The following is a 26,424-nucleotide window of genomic DNA, read 5'->3' on the forward strand; positions in this document are numbered from 1 at the left end:
ATTCTTGTGCTATTGTAAGCAAATATTGCAGGATGCTTTCTGGCAGAGGAAAATAGAATGGTGCTCCTGCAGTTGTTTTGAACATCTGCTTTTCGTGTCCTTGCAGATGATGAATCAAGCACGCAGGGAAAATCAGAAAACATCCTGGAAAGCCTGGAGAGAAGCATGCATCCAGAGCTGATGAAGGTATTGTGTTTGCAGGGATCGCTCTCCCAGCCCCATCTCTAGCTCTCTCCACCAATTCTATCTCCTACATGATCCAGAGTGCAGCTGCCTACTTCTGTCTGCTTTCTCAGTTAGCAGAGCCGCGTTGCCTTACTCTGAGTGGTGTTGGTGGATGCAGCTGGGAAGCCTTGCACCACCACAGAGGATACCTGAAAAATATTTATTTTATTTTCTCCTATTCTTTCATTGAATGGATGTGAGGCCAGGCAGTAATATCAGTGCTTTTCTTTGTCCTAGTATGGAAGAGAAACAGATCAGCTGAACAAACTGAGCAGAAATGATGGAAGACAAAACCTCTTTTCTTTTGACCCAGAAGTCCAGGTAAACATTCCCCTGTTGGCAAATGTGAGGTTTTGCTCCCTTGATATTGTGCCTCCCCTATTTCCTTAAACAACCACAGAATTTGCCCGCAGATACAGCATGTTTTTTGGCAGGTTGGAGACTAAGAGTTCAGCCTACCTCCCTGTCAATGAGGTCTGAACAAATCAATGCTCACCTGATAGCTCAAATAAAAGGAGCATTTGCAGTAGCCCCCCATATGGCCTCCCTCCAGCTTTTCTGGCCTCTGTCATGCATGGTGTTGTTTCTGCATCTCAAACTCATCATTTGGGCCTCTGGGAGGATCCCACAGTGGGGCAGAAGCAGCAGAAGTGGGATTGCAAAGAGTTGCAGTGCTGCATGGCCTCAGCACATCTGGAGGAACAAACAGTAACGCTAGAGGTGAACTGCAGAGTTTTTACCTGTGGGGAGGTACAAGCAGAAGAAACTCCACACACTGTTCTAATGCCCAAAGTAAGGGATTGGACACTATTCGGTTTGTTTTCTGCTCAGCTTTAACCTCTCTGCTGAGCTCTCTGCCAAGACCCAGCTGTGGGATTTCAGTGGAATGAGCTGCAATTGTTAACACAATTGCAGAGAATTGTTCCAAGTCCTCTCTTAGTTTCTGGTTCCCTTTCTGGAATGTTTTTTTTTTTAACTTGTTCACACCTGTGAAGAAAAACATCCTGGTTTAACAAGGAAGTGTAATTAGGTTTTAAAAAGTTTAATGGTACTAAATGAGCTTTTTGCCTGGCACCTCTTTAAAGTATTTGACAGATAGTTCTGAGGCATCCAGGAGAGATTTAGGTGTGGGTTTTTTGTTTGTTTGTTTGTTTTTCTAGAGAAGCTTGAAGAAGTTTCCTATGACTTAATCAAATAATAAAAATGAAAATATCATTCAATGCAGCACACAGAACTTTTTTTTTTTTTTAATTTTGGCTAGATTTTCTGCCCTCCCTAAGCACACAGAGCTCCACATCGTGGTGTGGGTCGGTCAGATCTGCTCTTAGACTGGACATCCAAAATCACCTCCCCAGTCAGTGCAATGTGTACATGCTTGTGTGCCTGCTGCTAAGGAAACTGGGAGAAGGAACGTGCACCTGCAGTGCATTTTCCTCATAGAAGGGAAATGGAGAAAGCAGTGGGAAGAGTTTCTCAGAATCAGATGAACAGTTGCACCCTGTTTTGCACAAATTACTTGATTGTGAGATCTCAACTTTTGCAAGCAGGTTTTGCAGAAATTGAGGGAGAAAAAGCAACTAGAACCGTGCCAGATCATCACTGAGAGATGTGCTGATGTTTAGGGGGGGTTGGTAACTGTGGCCCTGGTGCCCAGGACAGTGGGAGTGGTGAAGGTTATGAGCCTTCCCTTGGCTGATGGTATTTTGGTCACATATGTGCCTGCTCTCTGAGAAGGGTAGGCACTGAGGAAATAACTGGCCATGTGTGTGCTGGGTTAGGAAGGATGTGATGATAACCAAAGCTGTTTGGATTTCCCAACCAGCTCTGCGGGCAGCCCTTGTTGTTGCTAACCATACCACTTACTGCCGTGCATCTAGAAATGCCTTCAGTTCAAGATGTTCATGATCCCAAAAGCACGTGCCTTCTCTCTATTTCAGGCACAGGGACCATGTCTTAAACTAGTCAAATCTTCAAAGTGGAAGATACTTTTCCGAGGGTAACGACAGCTTATACTCCACTTTCTTCCCCAAGCTCTAAATGGTGTTTTGGGAAGATCCCCAGGGTTACAGCAAAGCAGGAAGGAACTGAAATCATTCTGAGGTTTAGTTTTCTGTGCTCTACAAACCAGATAGCTAAAAATTGATACATCCCCATGAATTCATGTTTTGAACACATTTGTGTAACATCACAAAATGGCACTCATCTGTGAACATCTTGTCCTTTTTGCACCACTTAAACAAAAATGGTCAAGGTCGTACTGGCTGTAATGTGACCCCTTAACATTTTTGGGGGGTATGTTTTCTTTTTTAATGAGACCAGATTTGTTTGTTTGCTGTCTAGAGGCTCGACTTCTCGGGGATGGAGCCAGACGTGAAGCCATTCGAGGAGAAGAGCAGCAGGCGCTTTGTGGTCTGCTGCCAAGATTTGTCCCTCAACCTCCTCGCTCAGCTCAGCGACCAGTCAGAGGGAGGACCCACCAACGTAAGGAGAGCTCTGGCATTTCCTGCTTTGTCTACTGGCAACAAAAACCTATGGCAGGTTGATCTGGATGGATAAAGGAGTCCCATTCTGGCATGAGAATGGCAGGTGGGGCCTGGGCAGGTGCTGTCTGCTGGCCCAGGGTCTTTGCAGGGTTTGCCTGCCTGGGTATTCTGGTGTTCCAGAATATGTCTTGGGATGGAGTTGCCCTAATATACCTTGGCCTGCCAGGAACTGGGAATACTAGGAAGTTCAGGTGCACAGGGAACGGGGGGGGGAGTGTGTTTGCAATATTCTGGATCCCCATGAAAGTCCTGTTGGTAAATGATTAAGCTCCATCTCCAAGGCACCCATTGCTGTGTTTTATTTCATTTCCTCTAATGGCAAGGGATTTCCCTGTTCTGAAATCTCCTGTCTCCCAGACCAACAGTATTCACACTCACTTTATTATATGCATTTGTTATTGTGCCAAAGCTGTGCCTTAGCCTAAAAAGCTTTTCCTTGTATCTTAGCCAGCAACTCAGAAAATTGTAGCTAGCAATTACATCTCTCCTCCAGCTTTGGTCTGCCAGACTTGAACAAACGACTCTCTCCCAGTCTTTTCTCCCAAGACATTCTCCCTGTTACCATGTCCTGCATCGGAGTCTGCCCTTGACATAAGGGTGCCCAGAGCAGCAGATAGCATTGCAGGGCTGGGAGGCAGCAGCATGAGCTGACCAGTCTGTGCTGATGGTATCACAGTCCTGGTGGGATCAACCAGCACACCAAACTTGTTCTTCAGTCCCTTCCAGCAGATGAATGCATTACTGATAACAGATTGATATTATTTGATTGATATTATCAGCCCAGTGCTGGACTTAATCAGCATATTTTTAGTACTGAGGTAATTTTAGTACTGAGGCCTCCAACTTATGCTGTAACATCTCAGATGTGCTACAGCCTCTCTTCAAGCGTTCACTTTTATCTTTATATGGACAACACCTTCTGTGATCATTGAACTAAAAACACATGGTATTGTTGCCACTTGCATTGTGCTGTCAAGGTCAATAGCTACAAAACAAGCTGAGCTTGGTGCAAGACAGCTTTCAGCTGTAGAGCAGCTCCCCACATGCATATTTTGCACATAGAATTCCCAGCCTTGTGCTAGCTCTCCTGGCTGGGAGGTGGTTTGCACCTACTTTGCTTCTGTGCCCCCTGTGTGTAGCAGCAAGGGAATGTTCTGTATCTACAGATGGGCCACCCAGAGCTGATGGACTTCAGGCAATAAGAGGTATTCTTCAGCAAGTGAACATAAACATTCTTAAGCTGCTTTCTGTCCCATTACCAGGGTTAAACAGCTCTAACTGAGTAATTTGGATCATTTTTTTCTCCAAACTTGTAGTTTATCATTTACAGAAAGCTCCCTCCCTTTTTTTAATGAAAGCCTTTTTTAAAATTGATTAGATCAAAACAGAAGATAATGAATGGGGAAAAGTGGACTTATGAATTTATAAAGCAAATAAGCATGAATTGTAACAATCCAGTAAAATTCTGATAGACAAAGCTAATGGAACAAACAGATACAGGAGGCCTGGCTGGTGGGGAAGGCAATGCGTGTGAATAACCTTGAGTTGGTACCATGCACTTTTTGACACATGGATTCCATTTGCAGGTTGAGCCCTTTTTCCTCAGCTTGGCATTGTTTGACCTGAAAAATAACTGCAAGATTTCTGCAGACTTCCACGTGGACCTGAACCCTCCGTCTGTCCGTGACATGCTGCTGGATGCATCAGCTTCCAAGGTGGAGGATGTGAAGGGGCGTTCGCCAGGCGAGAGCCTCGTGCATGGGATCCCTGAGTCCTGCCTGCGCTACATAAAACGGGTGAAGAACTGACTTTGTCCTCTTGTTCTTGTGTCTCTGTGAGGCTGTGGCTGTTCAGTAGCTTCATTTTTCGGTCAGTCTCAGCCTGATTGTTACTGTGGGCTCACAGGCACCAGCTAGAATTCTTTAGGAGCTGACCATTCTCAAGCCTTGATAGCTCCCATGGCCCATCCATGGTAGCTGCCAGAGTAAGGTCTGTGTCCTCTCTGGGACAGGACAATCAGTGCTACAAGTAGGGTATCCCACTTGCTGACAGTCCCCTGTCTTGTCTGTTGTAGGGTGTTTTCTCCGTGACCGACCCACATGCGGAGATCTTCCTGGTGGCCCGTGTGGAAAAGGTGCTTCAGGGCAGCATTACACACTGTGCAGAACCATACATGAAAAACTCAGACCCGGGGAAGGTGAGGTGGGGCTGTGGGGGGGTCTGCTTGCTCATACTGCGTGCTGCTGTGAGCAGTAGTGTGGTCTGTAACATGGGATGTTCCTGCTGCTCTTTAGCTGCTTTCTGGCAAAGTCTGCTCTCCATACATTCTGCTGCCTGTGCTGTAATAAATATGCATGGTGTGAAGTGACAGGGATTTTCTATCAGCTCCTCAGGCCATGCTATGCTGTGTGTATGCAGCACTGTGCATTGTGAAATACGGAGCGTCTCCTCCCTGGCAAATGCAGCCCTCTCTTTTCTTTTCCCACTGCAGCATGGAAGCAGTGGCACATGTTCACCTTCTCTCTTGTGTTTTTCAGACAGCCCAGAAGGTCCACAAGGTGGCCAAGCAGGTGTGCAGCCGTCTGGGGCAGTACCGGATGCCCTTTGGCTGGGCTGCCAGGTTAGTGGCCTTGGACTGTGCTTTTTCTGGGTTGGGAGCTGCTGCTGTCAGTGATCTGGGACAGCATCAGGCTGATGTGGCTGAATGGGCTGAGGGCCAAGCTGCTGAAGTCAGTGGGGCTGTGTGGAAGCAACAGAGGGCAGGATCTGGCCCTGACTTCTCAGGCAGAACGTGGATTGGCCTGAAATACTCTCTCTAGAATTAGAAACAAAATATTAAATAGTAAACAGTGCTGGGAAGACTGTAACCTTCCTGCTGACCTGCAGCTACTGATTTCGAGGCAGAACATCCCTGTGGCTGGGTCACCCTGTCCTGTGTGAGAACTGGTGCAGAAATTACCCCCTGGCACTATGCATTGCCAGGGAGGGGACAAAAGCAGAGGCAATCAGCTGAGTTACACCTCTATCTCTGGCTCTGCTTTAACTAATGTTCTTGGGAACAACTGGAGATAGTGACTGTATTTCATTGCTGTTATTTCAGTGTTAACTCCCTTAAATCTCATGTCAAAAGAATGCCCTACAGGCAAGTTCAGTTCTCTGCCACTGCCTCCTGTTGCTAAATTGCCATTTGGTGCTGACACAAGGAACAGTAATGACATGGGAACACCAAATGACTGTCATAGTGGCCTGGGATTTGGTGGTGTGCAGCTTGCCATGTGTATTCTGAAGCTTGATTTTCCTATGCCTGCATCTTTATCATCATTTAGGGAACGTGTCTCTTCTTCTCTGCAGACCGGTGTTCAAAGACTCCCAGGGCACTCTTGATGCTGAAGGAAAATTCTCGCCCTTGTACAAGCAAGACAGTGGCAAACTCTCAAATGAAGACATGTTGAAGCTATTAGCAGAGTATAAGAAGTAAGCCTGGTGCAGAGGCTGAACAGGCCTTCTAACATACATTTTTAAGCAGTGGGTGTAAGCATGAGATAGCAATTTCTGAAATAGTCAGGAGGTAACTAAAAGCCCTGCTGATGGGCTCAGCACTTGAATTTTCAATATTCACCACCTCGTTCCTTTCTTCCTATTGCAGACCAGAGAAGACAAAGCTGCAGATCATTCCAGCCCAGTTGAATATTGTCATCAAGGACATCCCACTGGACTTCACAAGTAAGTATCTTGGATCTGAAAATAAATGCTGATGGTGCTAGCCTCGGGAGTTAGTGCGTGTTTGTGGAGCTTTTCTGTTTCATTAGCAAGAATATATTGGGATTGAAATAAGAAATCAGTAATTCAACACAACCACTGACTTGTTTTTCTGATGGATTCCGTGGAGAGATGTGGTCTAAGTGCAGAGGTGTGACCTGAGGGTCTCACATTCTGCATGGCTGTCATATCCTAAACCTAAAGGAAGCCACCTGTCTGCTTTTGCCGTTATTACATTGAGCTCAGATAACGTTTTTGATCCATGACATTACGTGTTCAGTTTGATTCTCCACACTTGTGGTGTGTTCAGTGTCACATCACGGGATCATTCCATATCCTGTCATGGATTCTGTTATCTGCTTCCCTGTCTAAAAGACTTTTTAGCAGGGTTCCTTTCTTCTCCCTTTCCTCCAACACCATGACTTGAGTTAAAAACTCTCTTGATGGAAGCAGAGGGTAGAAAAGTTCTGAATCTGTGGGACTTGTGCACTTTGAGAAGTCAGTCTCAAGCTGTTATTTCAGAAGTCCATCTTCTTTGGTCATGTGGTATTTGCATGTTTTATAAAGCAGTAACAGGTCAGATTCCTGGAGTCTTAAGATGGAGGTACTGAGCAGAGCAGCCATCCCTGCCCAGACATGGGAAGTCCAAAAGGCCCTTTGACTTTCCCCAGAGCTTCAGCAAAGTGACACTTCTGCAGTCCCCTCTGGCAAGAAGAGCAGAGCCCTGTGGTTCCTGTGCACCCATCTTTTCTCAGTGTTGCTAGTGCAGCAACAGATGTTACATGATTGAGAGGAGAATTTCCCCCCAAATTATTTTTATGGAGTGAGCCATACCTTGCTGCCTGCTCACGTGTGTGGCCCTCTGGTATGGAGAGAACTGAGTCCTTGGGAGCAATGGCAGTTTCAGACCTGCAAATTCCATGACACATGAGCTGTGCTACCCATGATTGTGCACCATGTGCTCATCCTTTCCTTCTCTTTCAGATTGTGTGACAGCTTCTTATATACCTATAAAGCCTTTTGAGAAGAGCTGTGAGAACATTGCAGTTGAAGTGGAGGAGCTTGTCCCAGAAGTTGCAAAATACTGTTATCCCTTCACTGTCTACAAAAACCACCTGTATGTGTATCCCTTGCATTTAAAGTATGAGAACCAGAAGGTGTTTGCAAAGGTGAGTGACTTGGTGGGCTCTGCAGTGATGCTGCTGACCTGTGGATGTGGCTCATCCTCCTCTTTTCTTCTAATTCAGGCGAGGAACATTGCTGTCTGCATTGAGTTCAGGGATTCAGATGAAGCTGATGCCAGGCCATTAAAGGTGGGTACCTTTTATTTCTAGTGACCTGGGGCTGACGTTTGTTTGCAGCTTTGTACCATACACCAGCCAGGCTGAGCAGAACAATAGGAAAACATTTTCCATGCTCAGTTTCCATTTGGTCATCTAATTTAGGGTGACAGCAACCCTGAATCAAGCTTCTCATTTGTATTTCCAGTGTATCTATGGCAAACCTGGAGGCCAGCTCCTGACATCCAACGTGTATGCAGCTGTGCTGCATCACAACCAGAGCCCAGAGTTTTATGATGAGGTAAAGCAAAATGGTGGGAAATAAACTTTCCTGGGTGCTACAAAGCCAAGCAGCTTTTCAGGATACGTCTTTTTCCAGGGCTGGGGGAAATACAGGTTAAAAAACAAACATCATCTCTTTGCACCTCAGTAGAAGAACCCAGCAGAGCCAGAGATTTTATCAATTTTTAATGCCAGTTTGTTCTGTGCTGTTTTTACTGTCACGCTTTGTGCACTCCAGTCACACATCACCATTAATAAGTAATGTGCAAATGTGCTGAAAATGGTAGTTGGGAGTTATTTAAGATGGTAGGAGTCTGTCTTGTGTAACTGCATAAAATGTAACATTTGTGAAATGAAATAGAACGTAAAGTATTGTTCCGTGATTAAAAACACAGCCTTACCTATCATGATATCATTTTAGATTAAAATTGAGCTTCCAATTCACCTCCATCAAAAGCATCATTTGCTTTTCACCTTCTATCATGTCAGCTGTGAAATTAATACAAAGGCAACATCGAAAAAACAGGACACCATTGAAACTCAAGGTATGTTCACCCCTTACATTACTTCTGCTGGAGCATAATATTTGACTACACTTTTCTATCTATGTTTTCTTTTATGGGAGCATCCTAAGAGAAACTGTGGGTTTAAGCTGTGTATAGGAAAGCTCAAATTTTGCTGCTGATACCAAACATTCATGTATGAATGGGGAAATTGTCAGTCAAGTCACTATCAAGCACTTGGCACAAGGTCAGGGCCTCAGGGGCCACTCCTGCCAACTCTGGGCATGTGTCAAAGACTGAAGTCCCTCTGGTTGGGATGCTTCTCCTTCCAACTGGTCTTTGGGCAACTAAAGGACCTTTGCCACTTTGCTCAAGGCTTGCACATCATTTCTGCTCCTCAAACCCATTCCTGATCTCCGTTGTGCTGAATTTTGTTCACTGAGTCAGCAGGTAAAATATGTTTTAGCAAGGCTGACATGATTGATCCCTGTCTGGTAGGAGCCACTTGCACAACTGTGAGTTGGATTTTTGTAGGGTGAGATACAGTTCTTTTTGGAGCTTGAAGTAACTGCATGTCTGCTAACTTTGTCCATTGGTTGCCTCTGCAGTGGGATACGCTTGGGTCCCGTTACTGAAGGATGGACGGATTGTCACCCTGGAACGGCATTTGCCTGTTTCATCCAACCTTCCACCTGGCTACCTGGGTCTTGGGGACACAGAGTCACGAAGGGTAGGGAAGACATTATAAATGGGCTTAAACATGAAGGGAAAAGGAAAGCTGAGCTTTTGCTGCCCCCGCAGGTTCTGGGTTTCTGCTTGTGCGTGGCTGGAAAGATCGTCACAGCAGCGTAGCCCTCCCAACTGGTGCAGTTTGTGATAGGTTGGACTGGGCTGTTGCACGTGGTGCACAGCAGGAGAGTGTTTTGTGAGCATGTTCTCATGTGGTCAACTCTGCCCATGGCTGAGTCGTGTCACTGGGGGTCTCCATTGCTCCACCTCAAACTTACCTTCTGACCCCTTGTCTGCCTGCACACAACCACCTTCCTCCCACAGTCTGAAGCCAAGCGCATGAATGTTGTCTGTTCACAGCAGTCCAGCGTGGATGCAAAGTGGGTGGATGGAGCAAAGCCACTCTTTAAAGTCAGAATCCACTTGGACTCAACCATTTACACCCAGGTAGGTTGAGCATGTAATCTGTGTAGACTTATAACACGAAAGCAGAGGAAGGATTTGCTGTATCTCTGCTGCTTCTCTGCTGTTTGCAGAGCAGTGCTGTGATACTTCTCTAGCAGCAGGTCTGGGATTCATTGCTGGGGTTTTCTGCTTTGCCTGGGTGTGATGAGACAGCTGTGTGAGTGAATGAGCACTGGGAGGTGCTGGTGTTATCTTGGCCAGTGGCTCTGTAACTGGTAGGACAAGGGAAACATTTGAATAAATGAACTGCTTCAGTGCCATGGAAAGGAAAATAACTGGTGGAGATGGAAGATTTCCCCCAAACATTAGACTGTTCATTGCCATACGAAAAAGAAGTTTTCTGACTACAGCAGACACTTTTCACAAGAAAACCAGATTCCTCATTTCCCTTTGAAACCAGTTTAGGCTGTTTAACCTACTCCTTAAGTGTTCTGCTGACTTTCAGTGGTGATGGACTTCCCTAAGCTTCATGTGATGTGCAGCAAAGATTCCTAGCAGATGCTCCAGGGCACTGCCTGTCTGCTCTGCCCATAGGGAAATGCCCTTGGCAGGGCTTGTTGTCCTGTGCTGGATGTGATCAGCTGCATTTACATTCACTGCAACTTGTCAGCATAATCTAAACCTGTTTTACAGTCTTACTGATTTTTACAGCACGTTATCTTCTCTTCAAAATACATTCCCAGATCCTTTTTGGGATTAAGTAATTAACTTTAGCCTGGGAGGAGGAGGGAGAAGAATGGGGAAGCAATGGCAATCATTAAGAGTTGAAGCAGTGCTGTAGTCCTGATGGGAGTGGCAGCTGGGGAGCAAAAAGTACCAGTGATAATGACAGGGAGCTTGCTATGGACATGATCCTAGCTTGCTGTTGTGGGTCTGGAGTTTCAGGTGTAAGCTAGAAAGCAGGGACTGACAAAGACTGAAGCTACTGCACTGAACTTGTTTTTCATCTCTTCCAGGACATGCACTTGCACAAATTCTTCCAGTACTGCCAGCTGGTTCAGGCAGGTGTGAAGGAAGTCCCTGGAGAGCTTGTTAAATACCTGAAGGTGAACAGTGCCTGTCAGTGAGCTTTATGTTTTTCTGCATCATCAGTAAATACCTGGAGCCCTATTCTGCAGGAACACACGCTTGGGCAGTGCTGGGATCAGTTGTGCAAGATCCTTACCTTTTCTTACTGACATGACCTGCTGTCTGTGTGCTGCTTCCTGCTACTTTTCCCAGGAGATGAAACAAGTCAGCATCACCCAGCTGTGCTCATGGCACAGCCTCCTCCCAGCAAACCTGTATGCTCCCCCCCTGCTGCCCTACATCCAATTGAAACTGCTAATGCTGTAGCACGATTCCTCTCTTTCAGGAATAAATCCATTCAAATCAGGACTTTTTTCAGGCCAAAAAAGATCAGTGAGACTGTAGCTTGGTGAAGCTTCACCATAGATGGGCTGTGACCCCAGACTCAGCTTTTCAGCACTCACTGCAGCATGAGTAAGGGCACTGGAGAGGCCCAGCAAGGCTTTTGAAGGGGTTGTGTTCCTTGGCTCTTCAGCATCCTTGCTTCCTTCCAAGCTGCCTGTGTTTGAGATTGCTGTTGTAACAACAGCTCCACTTCCAGTGGTGGGGATTTATCATCACAGAGTTACTGGGTGTGTTTCACATAGTGTACAAATACCCTAAGCAAAAATATGGCAGGTTTGGGAGCCAAGCACTAAAAGAGCAGTTGCTTTGACCTCACTGCAGTCTGCAGACAGGGAGACATTTTCATACTGACCACAAGTGGGAGCTTCTCACTTCTGTGACATCAGTAATTTCAGTAATTTAAATATTTACATACAGATTTAAGATTTAGATTTGCAGTTTAAAAACTGAAAATGAAACACAACATCTTTTCTGGACTCACATCACGATACTCAGGCAAAAGAGGTCCATGTGACGGGTGAATGTTGCACGCACCAGATGATCCTGACCTTCACCAGATCTTAAATCCCACTTCCAATAGTAAGCTATGACCTCTAGAGAAAAGTCTCACTGCAAGCTATTGGGCATCAGATCTTTGCAAAGGCATTTGGGAAAATGGGACTTCATCCCATCAAATGGCACAAAGAGTTGGCAGCAAAACTTCAGCCTTAAGTTCTGGGTTATTGGGGTCAGCTTGTAGCATGTGACCTCTAATTAAGACACAGCTGCTTTGGCACATCTGAGAGCAAGATTAATACCTGCCAGGAGTGATTCATGCTGCTCCCTGAGGGCATGCAGCTGGGATCCATCAGTTGGAAGCAGGCAGTGAGCACTGCTCGGTGTCCAAGTCCCCCTGTCACCTGGCAGCCTGACATCCACACCCCAAAGCATTTTCTAATGCCTGTTGTATTGCCCCAGAAATGTCTGTGGACTATAAATATTTGACATCTGCAAATTGTTGAACTAAAAGTGTCTGTGTTTTGAACATTTGTTTTAGTGTTTGCACGCCATGGAGATCCAAGTAATGATTCAGTTTCTACCTGTAATTCTTATGCAACTATTTAGAGTCCTTACAAATGTGACCCAGGAAGATGAGGTAGCTGTCAACTGCACCATGTGAGTATCTGGTAAACCATCTGTCTTTGGTTACAAATGCAAAGCCACAAATTACAGTGCAAGGCAAGGTGGTTTCCCAGTACAGGGTGCTAAGTGGCAGTGCTGGCTGTCCACTGCTGCCTGTTGGTGTGGTTGTGCATAAAGCGCTGGGATGGCACGTCCAGGTGGCACAGGGCAGCGTGGGGTCTGGGAGCTGTGTGAACTTAAAGATAACTGCTGAAAAGGAGTGGTGGGGACAGCGAGGAGGTGAGGGGACAAACCCGGGAGCAGGGATTGGACGAACTGATTGATTTATTTGTGGCTCAGAGGCTTCGTTGCAGAAGTTTCAGGCCAGTGGGGCTTGCTGCTGTTGTGCAGCGCTGCTCGGCAGTGCCTTCAGCCCCCAGAGGGCAGTGCTGCCTTGTGCCCTGCTGCTGCTCCCAGTGGAGCTCGAGCTGCCAGAGCACTTTTCTGTCCTACCTGTGATCCCCGTGCACGTAAACTGATGGGTGCATTAAACACATACACTTCCACCGTACGGCAGTGCAGAGGGGGATGCTGCATACCACTCCACGGAGGTCTTGCTTCAACTCCAGGTCACGTGCAGCCAAAAGCATTTCCCCCCAGTGAAACTGAAGGTCAGAGACTGAGCCCTGGGTCCCCAAGGATGAAGGACCCATTGTAGTCACAGTCCTGTGACATGGGCTGCGGGGACTCCTCCTATGAGGAACACATTCCCACTCTGCTAAGGACAGAGGACTCCTCCTGGCTGATCAGTTCCCTTGTGTCCCTCCACTCATTTTTTCAAAGCTTGGCTTGATCCTTTCCAGTTTGTCAGTAGCTCTCCATTAACGACAACTGTTTCCCTATCCAGGATTTCAGAGTGGAATTTGAAAAGCCGCCGTATCTGATAAACGGCTTGTAAACTCTGTGGTTTGGCTCGTGGGGTCTGTGACAGTGTGCAACAGTTTGTTGTTCTCTGTGACCTGGACTGGAATGTAAATCTCTGATATTGGCTTGGGAAACCAGGCTGCCTTCATCAGCTGCCTGGAGTGCTTCAGAGGGCTGGCATGTTCTCCAGGGGCTGTGTGTCCCCAGTGAACTGCCAGACTACAGCTTGAAAATAATCCAAAGTGTGTAACTGCGAGCAGGAGAGGATACATATCAGTAGGATACATATCAGTTCAGTAAAAAAGAGCTTTCAGAATTAGTAAATCTGGGGGTTCAGGAAGAGTATAGGGTTTGGGGGTTCAGAATATAACAACCATAGAGCATTTTTCCCCACTTCTCTGAGCAGATTTTGAGTTGTTATTTGATATTTTTTTTTGTTTTGTTTATTTGCATAGTTTTTTAAATTATTATTTATTTGATGTAGTGCTGCAGCTGTAATAGTCACTCATACCATTATTAGGACAGGGCTCATGATGAGGAAAAACTCCGTATGCCATGAAGTATAGAGTGTGGATGAATCTGCAGCATGTGCATTAGGCAAAAATGAGTTTGTTCTCCATGTAGCTGCTCTGAAGATACATCTACTGTTGGGCAACACCAGCCAAAGAGAACTGGCTGAGAGCAGATGAACTGCATATTTTTGTTTTTGACTTACCTAATCCCTGAGTGTTGTTCAGGTGCCCAGTGTTCACTGCAATATGGGTGTAAGTAGCTGCAGGCTTTTATGCTGGCATGCATAAAGAGTAGGATGTGTCCCCTGCAGGGAGTCCTCCACCTCCTTGTGCAAGGAGCACTGAGCACTGAAGGCAGCGGGGCTGGGTGACACCAAGAGAAGAGGCTTTGGATGCTCAGCACTGAGTGTTCAGTGGGGAGGCTGAGCAAGAATGGTGCAGCCACAGGAGCTGTGAGGGACCTTGGTCTGCAAATACTGGCTGAAAAACCAGTGATGAGGCTTTTGGGTGGAGCTGGATAGGGCACACACAATGTCTACTTTTGCATGTGGGAGGAACTTGCCCTCACTTTGCGTGCTGAACACATTTCTCCCCAGGGTTCTTCTGCACATCGTGTCCAAGTGCCATGAGGAAGGCCTAGACCACTACTTGCGCTCCTTCATAAAGGTCAGTCATGGCTCGCTGCTCCATGCAGCTCCGTGCTGGAGCAGGCACACTGCTGACACTGTCCTTCTTGCCTCCCAGTACGTCTTCCGAGCTGAGAAACCCAGTGTGACACAAGCAAAGATGACCCATGAAATCCTGGTCCTTTCCATGGCCACCATCTTGAAGCAATCAGCAGATTTTCTTGCCATCAATAAACTGCTCAAGGTGAAGTACAGGCAGTGCTTTGTTGCTTGAGGTGGAAGGGAAGAAAAGGGGATGTGATACAAAGCCCAGTATTTCCACCCATCCAACCCCACCACAGGAGCAAAGCTACCAGGACGGCTCCTTGTGTCTGTGTCCATGAAGTTCTCCCCTTACAACAAAGACAAATTCTTGCAGGGAGCCCACTGTGTTAAGTCTCACGGCCAGCCATAAGCAAGGGCTTTCCATTTTGCCAATTTTACCTCTTTTCTTCAAGCTAGATAGGGGAGGAAAACTGAGCTGCTGCTCCTCTGGGCATGGCTGGCCCCCCAGACTCTGCTGGCTCCTTGCAGGGTGCTGTGGGGTGCAAGGGGTTGGAGCTGTTCCTACCCCAGGTAGCAAAGTGTGCTTCCAGGTGCCTTCCCACGCTGAGCTGGCTGCTGAGCACAGCCATGCTTTCAAAATGCCATCTGAATGCAAACTCTCCCTCCCACACTGCTTTTTCCCCTCACAGCGTGTTCGTTCCTGTTGAGAAAAGTAATAGTATTTTTTGTTTGTTCCAGTACTCTTGGTTTTTCTTTGAAGCACTGGCGAAGTCCATGGCAATATACTTACTGGAGGAAAACAAAATCAAGGTAAAAACGAATCTGTTCAATGCTGCTTTACAGAACCACCGCAAACAAACTCTCCTGTGAATTTTTTCACCCAACGCTTTTGCTTTCAGCTGCCCAGGGCCCAGCGGTTCCCAGCCTCCTACCAGCACGCCCTTCACTCACTGTTGCTTGCCATCATCCCTCATGTGACCATACGCTACAATGAAATCCCCGAAGAATCCCGAAATGCCAATTTTAGCTTGGCCAACTTCCTGAAGGTCAGCAGTTTCTTTCATTCTCCCAGGCTTTAATCAGAATTATATCTATATAGAAATAAGTAGCAAACAAACATACGTGTCTGTACAATCTCATCCCTTACGTCTCTTTGGTGATAAAAACTTCAGGGAGTTTCCTTCTTTCCTAGGAAAGACTCTTCATCTTTCTGGTAGACTGTGGCACTCTACATGCTATCTAGGCTTTTCAGTCCTGCCCAGCAACTGTTCAAAACCTGAGATGAAATACACATGTTCTCATTTTACACATTTCTGTTGTCTGCTTGAGATTTAAGAGAGGTCGTCTAAATAACGTTGGAAAAATGGGAGCAAGCGAATTTTGGAAAGTCAGCAGCAGTCTGGAAGATCAAATCTGGCTGCTGGTGGGGTGGTGGCATGGAGATGATTTAGGGGGATTGCTTTCTCTTTTAATGATCGGTGACGTTCCACTATGTCTTCTGCAGCGCTGTTTGACCTTTATGGACAGAGGGTTTGTTTTTAACCTGATCAATGATTACATTTCTGGATTCAGCCCTAAAGACCCTAAGGTAAGCAGTACATTTCTTGGAAGCTTGTATGTGTCTGCATCAATCAAAGCTCTGTATTGATAATTTCATACCATGAAATTTTTGCCATTAATTACAGAGTTGCACTGAATGCTGTTTAGATTCCCCAGTCTTTGTGCAAGAAACACAACTAGAAGCAAATAAGCCAAGCTGAAAACATATTTTGTGTTTGTTCGGTTTTATTTGTTTTCTCAGCTGCTGGTTGAATACAAGTTTGAATTTCTTCAAACCATTTGCAATCATGAGCACTACATTCCTCTGAACTTACCGATGACCTTTTCCAAACCCAAGCTGCAGAGAGCTCAAGGTATGTCTTTTCTCAAGGGACTGGGCTAGAAAGCTATGGTTTATCTTTCTCGATGGCTTCAGAGCAGACATAACTCTCTTCAGTGTCAAGGAAAGTATGCCCAGTTTAGTCTGTCTGATGTTAACCTCAAGATAAGATGTTGGTCTGGCAGTGTCACCTTAGTCAGCTCCAGAATGGTCAGCAATCAGTCCGTACAGTATTTCCTACATTTAAGTTTGCAAAGGGTTAACAATATCCAAAAGAAATTGCCCCTATTTCAGTAAGTACAGATTGTGCAAGTCTAATCCTTCGTACTGTCAGCATCAGAAGGGTGTCCCACCAGCCAGAGTCACAGCAAACGGCAGTACGGGAGAACAGACTGCATTCACTGCTCTGCTGTCAGCTCTCTCTGTGGCTTTCTGCTTTCAGTTTGAACAAGTTTAGGGCTGTGCTCAAGCCTGGGCTGAACGCAGCCAGCAAAAGTCTTGAGTCTGCGCCAATCCTCAATGCATACCATGCTTATACAGTGGCATCATGCACACCCAGCCTGTTCTCACTGTCACACCACACCTCCTCCTCTCCTGGTGTTGTTCTCTGCATGGCAAACGAGGTTTGCAAGTGCCTAAACTGAGCTGTCGTGCAAATCTGGATGGTTGCAGCCATGCAACCACTGTGTTGAGTGCAGGGCACACCTCAACGGTCTCCTGAGGTTTCTACAGACAGAACTTTATGCTCTCTGGGTCATAGTTGTGCTTGATAAATACAGTACAGATTGCCAGCTCCGGGTGCAAGTAGCCTGGCCAAGTACCACAGAGGAAAGTGAGGTTTGGAATTCCCCACGTGAAAGCTCTGTGGATTTATTTTGGTGGAGGTGAGGGAATGTCTGGGTATGCCCCCAGGTGCAGCCATGCAAACCCTAGAGGGGTTATCTTTGCTCCCAGGTAGCAGAAGAAGCAATAACTCTCAGTTTTCCTTTACTCTGGTATGTCTCTCTGAGACATTGCTCTGAGCTTCCTCTGGGCCAGCTGCTGACCTCTTACATCACTTTGGCTACTTGACTGGCATAGTTTAACAAAGTGCACTGCTAGAAATGGCTGGGATAGAGAAAAGCACACAACTATGGTGCCTCTCCTCTGCTTGTTAGCAGCGTGTTAACACAAGAGTGCTCTTCCTTGGTTAACATTCACCTTTGTGTTTGCAGTGGTGAAACTGAAAAGCTGTAGGAGCAGCTCATCTTTCCTCCTCTGTGTTACTGTGACTAGGACCTGCCAGTTGAGGTTTTGTTTTTAAAATATCCTCAGGTGTTTGTGCTCGAGCAAAGAACCCACGAGATTGCCAGGAGTTGCAAGTTAAGCAAGTGCCTTGGGGAAAACATTAAAACATGACACACTGTCCAATTTCTCCAAGCCTGGAGAAATTTTACTTACTCCTGCTTACTTTCGCTGTCTTTATATTTGTTCCTTTTCTTTTTGCATGCAAGTTAGATACTTGCATGTGCTGTGGAGCAGTACGGGGGTCCAACTTGGATGACTGAGTCCTCTAATGTCAAATTAGATAAAATATTCAGTCTCCAGTCAATTAGCTTGTATCCAACTAATGAAGTAACCATGATGTGACACTTGGGCATTTGCTAACATGACTAACAGTGAAAGCTAGATAATACTCCAGATTGCTTTCTCTTTCCTCTGAATCAGATTTTCACAAGCCGGTAAGGGCAACTTATGAATCAGCCAACAATCTGAAAGTATTTTTTGCATGAAACAGTGCTGTTGGAGCCCTTTGGCTGGGACTTCCAAAGCTGTGTGTGTGCACCACAGAAAAGCTTTCACACCTGTGGGCTTTTCAAAAACATATCAGAGCTGAGCACCCGGGGTTTGAACCATCTGGGGGAGGAGCGCACAGCTTTGAGGTTATCCCTGTGCGAGGCTCAGAGCTGTAATGCAACAGTCAAACAGTGCCTGCTGAGGCTCTGATTAGACATATGGGCTGCCTGAAAGAGATAATGGTGGGTGTCAGGGCAAGGTCATCTGTAGCAGCCTGAGTGCACATGCAAACCGCACTGAAATCTGTGTCCCTGTCGCTTTTCCGCTGCATTATCTGGGCAAGTCAGTGACAATGATGTGCCCACATTGCAGCCACCCCTTTGATCACAGCATAGGTAGAGCCCGAATCTGTGTGAGATGCAGAGTGCAAGTCAGTTCACCAGGATGGTTAGGTACTGAGCTGCCCTTCTGCATGGAGCTGTGCTTGGTGTCTGCTGGCAGAGCGCTAACGGAGCCTCACAGCTCCTGGCACACAGCTCCCTGGAACCCTGCCCTGCTTCCTGAGTCCTACAGTGGGGCTGTGTAAACTGCTGGAGGTCACTTGGCACCTCGTTCTTGTTTGCATCCCTCACTCCAGCAGTGTTGGCCTCTGCTCTGCACTCTGGCCCTGATGATAGCACGGGGTTCTTGGAGCTGTGCTGCCTTTCCCTGTGTCATCCATTTCTTACTTTACAGCTGGTCCTCAGAGCACTGAGATTTGCAAAGCGTTGCGCTGCATAAATCCTTCATTTAGCTGCTGCTGAGGTGGTGAGGGCTGGAGTGAATGCCTCGTCTGAACTGGGAGATGACAAATTCTTTTGTATTACTTTGTGGTTGAGAAAGCTGTCATTGATTCAGGCTTCATTAAAAGATCACTGCACTGTGATCTTTTATCACAAGAAGAGTGATGATGAGACCCTACCCATGAACTGTTGTGGCTTACTTGACAGTTCTGTCTCAGTCTGAATAGATCTTTGGAACAGTTCCCTTAACCATTGCTTTGCTGTTTCTTTCAGATGTAAATCTTGAATACAGTTTAACTGATGAGTATTGCAGGCATCATTTCCTGGTGGGGATGCTTCTCAGAGAAACCTCTGTTGCCTTGCAGGACAACTATGATATCAGATATACGGCCATCACAGTCTTAAAAAATCTCTTGATAAAGCATGCCTTCGACAACAGATACCAGCACAAGGTCAGGCTTATTTTCTTGGCTTTTAAACGTAAAGGTCTTGAATTTTATGGAAAAACATCAGCTTTAGATTTTGCACGGTGCACTGAGGGTGTTCTCATTACTGTTCAGGGAACTGTTTTAAGTTACAGTTATGGCATTACAGGAATAGCTCTGAGAAATGATCTAGGAATACAAATAATGTGCCCATGATAACTGCAGAGCTCTTATCCGTGCTGAGTATTTACATAATAAAGCCTCGAGCCATTAAAGGACTTGAAAGTGTTCCTAGCCAAGAGGCTGTTCAAAGTTAAGCAACCTCAGTGGTCTTCTGGACTTGGACTTAAACTAATATCCTGCGTTAATGTACTATAATTAGGAAGCAGGACTGGTCTCTGTTAAAGTCAGCTGCATGTTTTGCCAATTAGTGAGCCAGAAGAGAGGATCTGTGGATTCTCACGAGAGGCTGGATTTCCGCTGGGGAGTTTTCAGCTTCCTTTGGTCAGTGGCTCAGCATGTGGTATTGCTGAGAGCTTGGAGATGGGCTTGGTGTTTTTTTTTTGATGCTGATCCCTGCTGAAACATATGTCCTTGAAAGCGCTGAGCTACCAGCACAGACACTACGTGTCCTTGCTGTAGGCTGTAAACATGCCTCTGTTAAGAGTTTAGCTCTTAAAATTGCTCCTAGTTTGCTACATTCAGGGTTTTACTTTGGAATATGGATAGCATCCTGGACACAAAGGGTGGGGGACATGACCGAAATGCACCAGGGACTCCTGCCCCTCCGCATGGACTGGAGCCAGCTCCTCTCCTGTCCCTTCTCTGGACCTTTAGCAGCATAACTGGAAGGGCTGAGTGGGAGGTGGTCTTGTTTCTCTCTGCACCACGGATCCCCAGTGACTCGCACAGCCTGGAACAAAGTACAACACGTGGTTGCTGCCCAGACTTGGTGAAACAGGAGAGGTTTGCCAACTCTCTGTCACAGCTGGGTCAGAGGCAGCCTGTGTCAGCTCTTCTGGGGTGCCTGAAAGCTCTCGTGCTAATTCAGAAACTGTTTGCTTCATCAGCATGCAGCAGCTCCCTGCCTTCTCAAAAATGCCACGTGTCTTAAAACTGCCCTGCTGTATTCTGGTGTGTGTCCTGCTCTGGGCAGCATGGCCAGAAGGCTGCATGGAGCCAGGGCAGGATGCTCAGCTGGTGTCCTGGAAACCAGTCCCATTGCAGGCAGCAGATGCTGCTGCTGCAGTCTCATTCCAGCTAAGGAAACCTCATCCTCATCAATGGTTGAGAGAGGGTTTGCTGAGCCCATGGGCATTATCAAGGTTTCTCATATCTTTTGTCATACGGAATCAGAAGAAAATGTTGGGTGCTTATAGCAAAACAACACAGCACTTAGATATCTTTTTCTGTCAGCTCCAGGATAATCATTTTTTGACAAGAAAAGAACTGATGTCAGAGAGCCTTGCATTTAGAAATAGCCAAACAGACTTTTTTCAAAACTTCATAAACAATCTGTATCAGTTAATTCAAGTTTTCAAGTTAATCCCTTCCTCCAAACTGTTTTAAATAGAAGTGTTGGCTATGGAGAATTCCCAACTGGAAGCAATAGTCAGCAGCTCTGAAGAAGCAAATGTTTTTATTTCATTACTGCGGGGTGTTGCACTTCAAAATGGAGCTGTGAAGTGCCAGTTAAAGAGTTAGGAAATCCTGGATTGTCCAGAACTGGGGCCCCCAGTGCAAGGAAGTCATGGAGCTTTTGGAGTGGGTCCAGAGGAAGCCTGATGATGCTCAGAGGACTGGAGCAACTCTCCTCTGGAGAAAGAGGGAGGATCCTGAAGGATCTGGACTTGCTCAGCCGGGAGAAGAATCCACAGAGACCTCACTGCAGCCTTCCAGCACTGAAAGAAGCTTCTGAACAGAGAGGAACTGACTTTTCACACGGTCTGACAGCGACAGGACAAGGGGGAATGATTTTAAACTAAAAGAGGGAAAATTTAGGTGAGGTGTTAGGAGGAAATTTTTCACTCAGAGGATGGTGAGGCCCTGGCACTGCCCAGAGCTGTGGGTGCTCCATCCCTGGAGGTGCCTGAGGCCATGCATGGGGCTCTGGGCATCCTGAGCTGGTGCCTGGCTCAGTGGGTGGTAACCAACCCATGCCAGGAGGGTTGAAACTAAATGATCTTTAAGGTCCCATCCAACCTAAGCCATTCTATGATTCGTTCTATGATTCTATGGTTTGTTTGTCATGCTTCCTGTACAACTGGGAATGCCATTCAGCCCCCGAAATCCCTCATTTCCCAGAGCTCGTTGCTGGTAATACCCACTGGTGGCATATACACATTTTTGGCTGAAGAATTTCCTTTTTTTTTACTTTGTGGAAACCCTGAGCTCTTAGCTCTGTTCCTCTCCCCTTTTGCAGAACCAGCAGGCCAAAATCGTCCAGCTCTACCTGCCGCTGCTGGGGCTGCTGCTGGAAAACATCCAGCGCGTGGCCGGCCGCGACGTGCTCATCTCCTGCACGGCTGCCTCCAGCCCTGTGAGTACAGCCCAGCGGCCCAAGTGGGCTTCTTTTTCTTCCTTCCATCCAGTAATGTGTTTATTTTGTTTGACCTTTTTCCTGTGATGGTTCTCTATTTGCTGCGTTGCTGTTTTCTTTGCTGTTGTATTCCTCTACGGCACGCATCGTGCTGTGCAGAGAGGTAAGTCCCTCCAGGTGCAATGAGAACAGGACTCAGTTCCCATCTGCCTCCCATAAGGGCTCAGGCTTGCAGATGAGGCTTCCCTGTTTGTTTAGGGCAAAGCAGTAACAAAAAATTTTAAAAAGTCTGAATAAAAACAACATCAAATCAAGTGATGAAAAATGAACAAGCTGCCATCACTTCCTTTAACGTGCCTTGCTGTTCTCTGTACTGCACCCCAGGAGGTTTGTTTCCTTATTAAGGATGTAAGGAATTTTCACCTGTGTTTCGAAAGCTGCTCTAATCTTCTTTTTTATTCCATTATTCTCTTTTATAAAAGAATAGCTATTATCTTCTGTTGGTCACAAAAACCTCATATTGCTTTACAGGCATCCAGGGATGAATTTATCTGCAATTTTGCATCCCCCTCAAATAGATCCAGCCTGATTGTGGACAAGGATTCAGGTAAATTAACTGTTCTAAAATTCTACTTTTGCTTTTATGTTCAATGCAGCTACCACCAGTCCTCAGCAGTGTGATATGTTGAGGAGTGTGGGTGCAAACTGCATCATTTGGAGTCTGTGTTTTTTTTCCAGCAGCACTTCCAAATGGCCATGGGATGAAGCGAGAGGACTCAAAAGGATCCCTGAACTCAGAGGGGGCAACTGGTTCCCCGGATCAGAGTGAAAATGTAATGTATCTGGGGTTAGAAAGGACAGTGCTCACTGCTGTGCATAGGCTGTTAGCTAAGGGGGACAAAAAATAATTGGTAACTATGAAAAAACAGCTTGTAAATACCAGGGAGACCTCATTGTGGCCTTCCAATATTGGAAAGGAGCATATAAACAGGAGAGGGTACATCTGTTTACAAGGGTGGATAGTGATAGGATAAGGGGGAATGGTTTTAAACTGAGACAGGGGAGGTTTAGGTTGGATATTAGGAGGAAGTTTTTCACACAGAGGGTGGTGAGGCACTGGAACAGGCTGCCCAAGGAGGCTGTGGATGCCCCATCCCTGCAGGCATTCAAGGCCAGGCTGGATGTGGCTCTGGGCAGCCTGGTCTGCTGGTTGGTGACCCTGTACACAGCAGGGGGTTGGAACTGGATGAGCATTGTGGGCCTTTTCAACCCAGGCCATTCTGTGATTCATTCTGTGATTCTATGAAATACCTCTGTTTGGAAACAAACAGATTCATCTTAGCAGAAGCTGGGCTTGCTGGTCTGGTATGCTTTCCCTCTTTAAAATTCTCTGAGACAAAAATATAAGTGTTGGCAAATTATTTATGAATGGCAAAATGCATGAGGAAATTCTCTGCTCCCACGGTGCGTGTATCCACACACAGATGTGTTCTCTGTGCTGGGACAGGGCTGAGCCCGGTCAGCATACACTGAGTGGTGCTGGGAACTGGTTTTCACACACAGCTGGGAGTCAAAGCACAACGATGGGAGAGTTGGTGACTGCTGACGTGGGAGATGAGATAGGAGTAGGAAAATAAGCAGAGGGTAATACCCACAGTCATAAACTTGCAGAAGGCGACAGCACAAAGAGGTCTGACTGCAGCATCCAGATGGTGTGTGCTCTCCTTGTTGGCAGATTGCACACATGGAAATCGGTATTTGTACAGACCAGCTCCTGGTTTGCCTTCAGGTGCTTTCCAGATGTGTTGTGTTAGCACGAATCCTTGATACAGCTTTAAAAACATTGGCCCTTCCAATGAGCAAAGCAAAGCAATGCTTATCCGGACTCCTGCTGACTGTGTCCTGACATGCTCAGGAGAGGTGGGGGTCCCCCACAAGAATCACAAGGCTACAAAACCAAGCACAACCAATTGCCTGAGCATCACACTGCAGAGCTCAGGGCACGTGCTTCCACCCTGCTGGCAGCAACACCTGGCTGGGTTTGCAGAAAACATTTGGCTTTCAGCTCACCTCATTGCCACAGCCAGGCACATTCATCTGTGTCCTTGAAGGTATATTTTTCATAGTAGTAGAAAACAGCTTCTCTGTCAGTGCATATCACTTCCTCAAAGCCTTGTGAGAGCAATGCATTGTGAAGGAGCACAGCTTTAAGGCTCTGTATGGGAGCAGACATTGTTTATTGCGGTTCTGTTGGAGTGTGTGCTGTCTGGATAATTTGGCACGGTTGGCAGCACAGTTCTGGCCATAGCACTGTATCTCGAGCCCTAATCTGAATGTTTAATTCTGTGTTCTTATGACTCACGTCCATAGCCTGCCCCAGAATAAACAACACATATGATCTGCAGGTCAGTTTCCAAACATATGAGGCACAGCTTTAAGAGAAGCATCCTCGTTAGAGCTTAATTGTATCCGTTTGTCAGAGGATATGACTAGGGCAAGCACAGAGAATGCCAAACAACGTGGTGCATCTTTAAAAGTCCCCTCTTTCCCACCACAGAATGCACAAGCCTTCCTTTCCCTCAAACACTGACAGCAGAAGACTTTCTCTCGTGTTCGCCTAACTCACGAAAGAGGAGGGGAAAAAAACAAAAGGCACTCCCCAAACTCAGGAGGATAAAACAAAATGGTTATTTTCTTAAGTGGAAAGTTCCTGTTTCTTTAGTTACTGACAGTTTGGTTTGGTGCATACACATTTAACAAAAAGATTCTTGCTTTAAACCATGAAAGTGAATGAATTTTGTTTGGCAAAAACTTCAAAAATGTCACAGAGCTCAGATGCTGTAGCGAGAAGGAGCGATAGCAAGGCTGCCATGCATTTTGCTAGATAAGGCATCCTTCTCTGCCCAGACATATGTTTGCTGGGCAAAGAAAGCTTTGGCTGGATTTCCAGACTGCTTATCCCTAGATGGGACGTGTCCAAGGCATGTCCTACGAGGTGCTGCTGGGGACAGGAGGAGAGCTGGTGCATCTGGCACATGCCAGATCTGTCGTGTCTGTGCTCAAGCACAGCCCAGATACCCGTGGCCACGGGGCCTCCATGTGACATTCCTGTCCCATTAGATCCGCAGGAGCTCCACGAGGAGCAGCGTGTCTCACTGCAGCCGCCTGGACCAGTTTGAGATCCGCACGCTCCTGATGTGCTACCTCTACATTGTGAAGATGATCTCTGAAGGTTGGTTGCTCTTGCTCCTTATGGGGTGTACCAGAGGGCAGCCAGAAAGACAAGAGGCCGTCGTGGGCTGCTTGGGTCTGTAAGGTCCCTTTTCTATTAAAAGAAAAGAATCTCAATGTGTGTCTTTCTCTTTCTCAGATACACTTTTAGCCTACTGGAACAAATTCTCACCTCAAGAGCTGATCAACGTCCTTGTGCTTCTGGAGTGAGTATCACGAGGCTGCAGTTCAAACCTTGTGCTGGCACCAAGGAGGACGAAGTGAATGCAGCTGCCTCTCAGGATACACAGGGCCCTGCAGAGCCCTAGAGGTGTCTGGCCAGGGTGTGATGAGGTGGCACAGCAGCAGATAGCTGGGGAGTCAGCAGAGCACCAGGGAGTTCAGAAGCAAGGGTCTGAGGTCTTGCAGCGCATGAATATAGACCCCAAACTCTCATGTGTGGAGGAGTGTGTCCACAGACAAGGATTGGGAAGACTAAAAATGTTCTGGTTGTTCCTGATCTGCAGAATCTGTAACGTTTTTCTTTCTTTCTTCCTAGAGTGTGTTTATTTCACTTCAGATATGTGGGGAAGAGAAATATCGCCAGGTATTGTGCTCTTCCATCTGGGGTTGGGGGCCGTCCCCACTCTCCCTGCTGCAGCTCAGGCAGGAAGGGAACACTCACACCCACATTGGGCAAACCTAGCAGGCAGGGAGTCTATGGGGCCATGCTGGGACTCAGCTCAGTGCCATGCAATGAGTAGAATCCTCTCCTTGTAGCACCCTTCCCCTTCCCTCCCCTCTAGCTCTTGCAGGAGACCCCCAGCCCCAGGCACTTTTGGCTGCCTGTGCAGGTTTGCAGTGTACCCTGCAGCTGGCTGCAGGTGAGACATGAGGCATGGCTCTATCCCAGCCCTATGAGCAGCAGCTCTGGTTTTCTTAGCTTTAAGGCAATCTGAAGCAGGAGAGAGTAGTTCAGTCAGTATTGGGATGAGCCACATTAGTGCATGAGAGGGAGGCCAGGTCTCCAGGCAGGTGCCTCAAGTGTCACAGAATCACAGAATGGCTGAGGTTGGAAGGGACCTGAAAAGTCATTGAGCTCCAAACCCTTGCTGTGGGCTGGGTGCCCCCCCACCAGGTCAGGTTGCCCAGAGCCCCTTCTGTGGCCTTGGGCACCTACAGGGATGGGGCACCCACAGCATCTTAGCCAATAGTGTCAGTGCCTGGTGAGTGTCAGTGCCCTCTGAGTAAAGAATTTCTTCCTAACATCTATCCTAAGTTTCCCCTCTTTTGGTTTAAAGCCATTTCCCCATATCTTATCACTGTTAAACCATGTAAAAAGTGCTTATAAGCTCTCCTCAAGTACTGAAAGGCCACAATGAGGTCTCCCTGGAGTCCTCTCTTCT

General features: G+C 46.7%; 1 protein-coding gene across 5 annotated transcripts in view; it reads left to right on the forward strand.

The window, feature by feature from the left end:
- DOCK11 (dedicator of cytokinesis 11) overlaps positions 1–26,424 on the forward strand; it is a 70,420-nt gene that overhangs the window by 21,989 nt on the left and 22,007 nt on the right. For 3 of the 5 annotated variants that reach the window (XM_048959357.1, XM_048959361.1, XM_048959360.1), the window contains exons 9-37: positions 107–186; positions 463–546; positions 2,566–2,706; positions 4,355–4,564; positions 4,843–4,965; positions 5,306–5,388; positions 6,120–6,242; positions 6,415–6,491; positions 7,512–7,696; positions 7,775–7,840; positions 8,016–8,108; positions 8,511–8,634; positions 9,201–9,322; positions 9,682–9,768; positions 10,743–10,832; positions 12,236–12,354; positions 14,333–14,402; positions 14,481–14,606; positions 15,146–15,217; positions 15,307–15,453; positions 15,912–15,995; positions 16,209–16,320; positions 19,118–19,296; positions 21,692–21,808; positions 22,340–22,415; positions 22,547–22,641; positions 24,929–25,040; positions 25,179–25,245; positions 25,578–25,625. In XM_048959357.1, coding sequence (XP_048815314.1) covers positions 107–186; positions 463–546; positions 2,566–2,706; positions 4,355–4,564; positions 4,843–4,965; positions 5,306–5,388; positions 6,120–6,242; positions 6,415–6,491; positions 7,512–7,696; positions 7,775–7,840; positions 8,016–8,108; positions 8,511–8,634; positions 9,201–9,322; positions 9,682–9,768; positions 10,743–10,832; positions 12,236–12,354; positions 14,333–14,402; positions 14,481–14,606; positions 15,146–15,217; positions 15,307–15,453; positions 15,912–15,995; positions 16,209–16,320; positions 19,118–19,296; positions 21,692–21,808; positions 22,340–22,415; positions 22,547–22,641; positions 24,929–25,040; positions 25,179–25,245; positions 25,578–25,625 — 3,112 coding nt within the window. The remainder of the gene's footprint in view (positions 1–106; positions 187–462; positions 547–2,565; positions 2,707–4,354; positions 4,565–4,842; positions 4,966–5,305; positions 5,389–6,119; positions 6,243–6,414; positions 6,492–7,511; positions 7,697–7,774; positions 7,841–8,015; positions 8,109–8,510; positions 8,635–9,200; positions 9,323–9,681; positions 9,769–10,742; positions 10,833–12,235; positions 12,355–14,332; positions 14,403–14,480; positions 14,607–15,145; positions 15,218–15,306; positions 15,454–15,911; positions 15,996–16,208; positions 16,321–19,117; positions 19,297–21,691; positions 21,809–22,339; positions 22,416–22,546; positions 22,642–24,928; positions 25,041–25,178; positions 25,246–25,577; positions 25,626–26,424) is intronic. The other 2 variants (XM_048959358.1, XM_048959359.1) reach the window with 2 other exon arrangements.

Source organism: Lagopus muta, chromosome 13 (assembly GCF_023343835.1).
Source record: "Lagopus muta isolate bLagMut1 chromosome 13, bLagMut1 primary, whole genome shotgun sequence".
NCBI lineage: Eukaryota > Metazoa > Chordata > Aves > Galliformes > Phasianidae > Lagopus > Lagopus muta.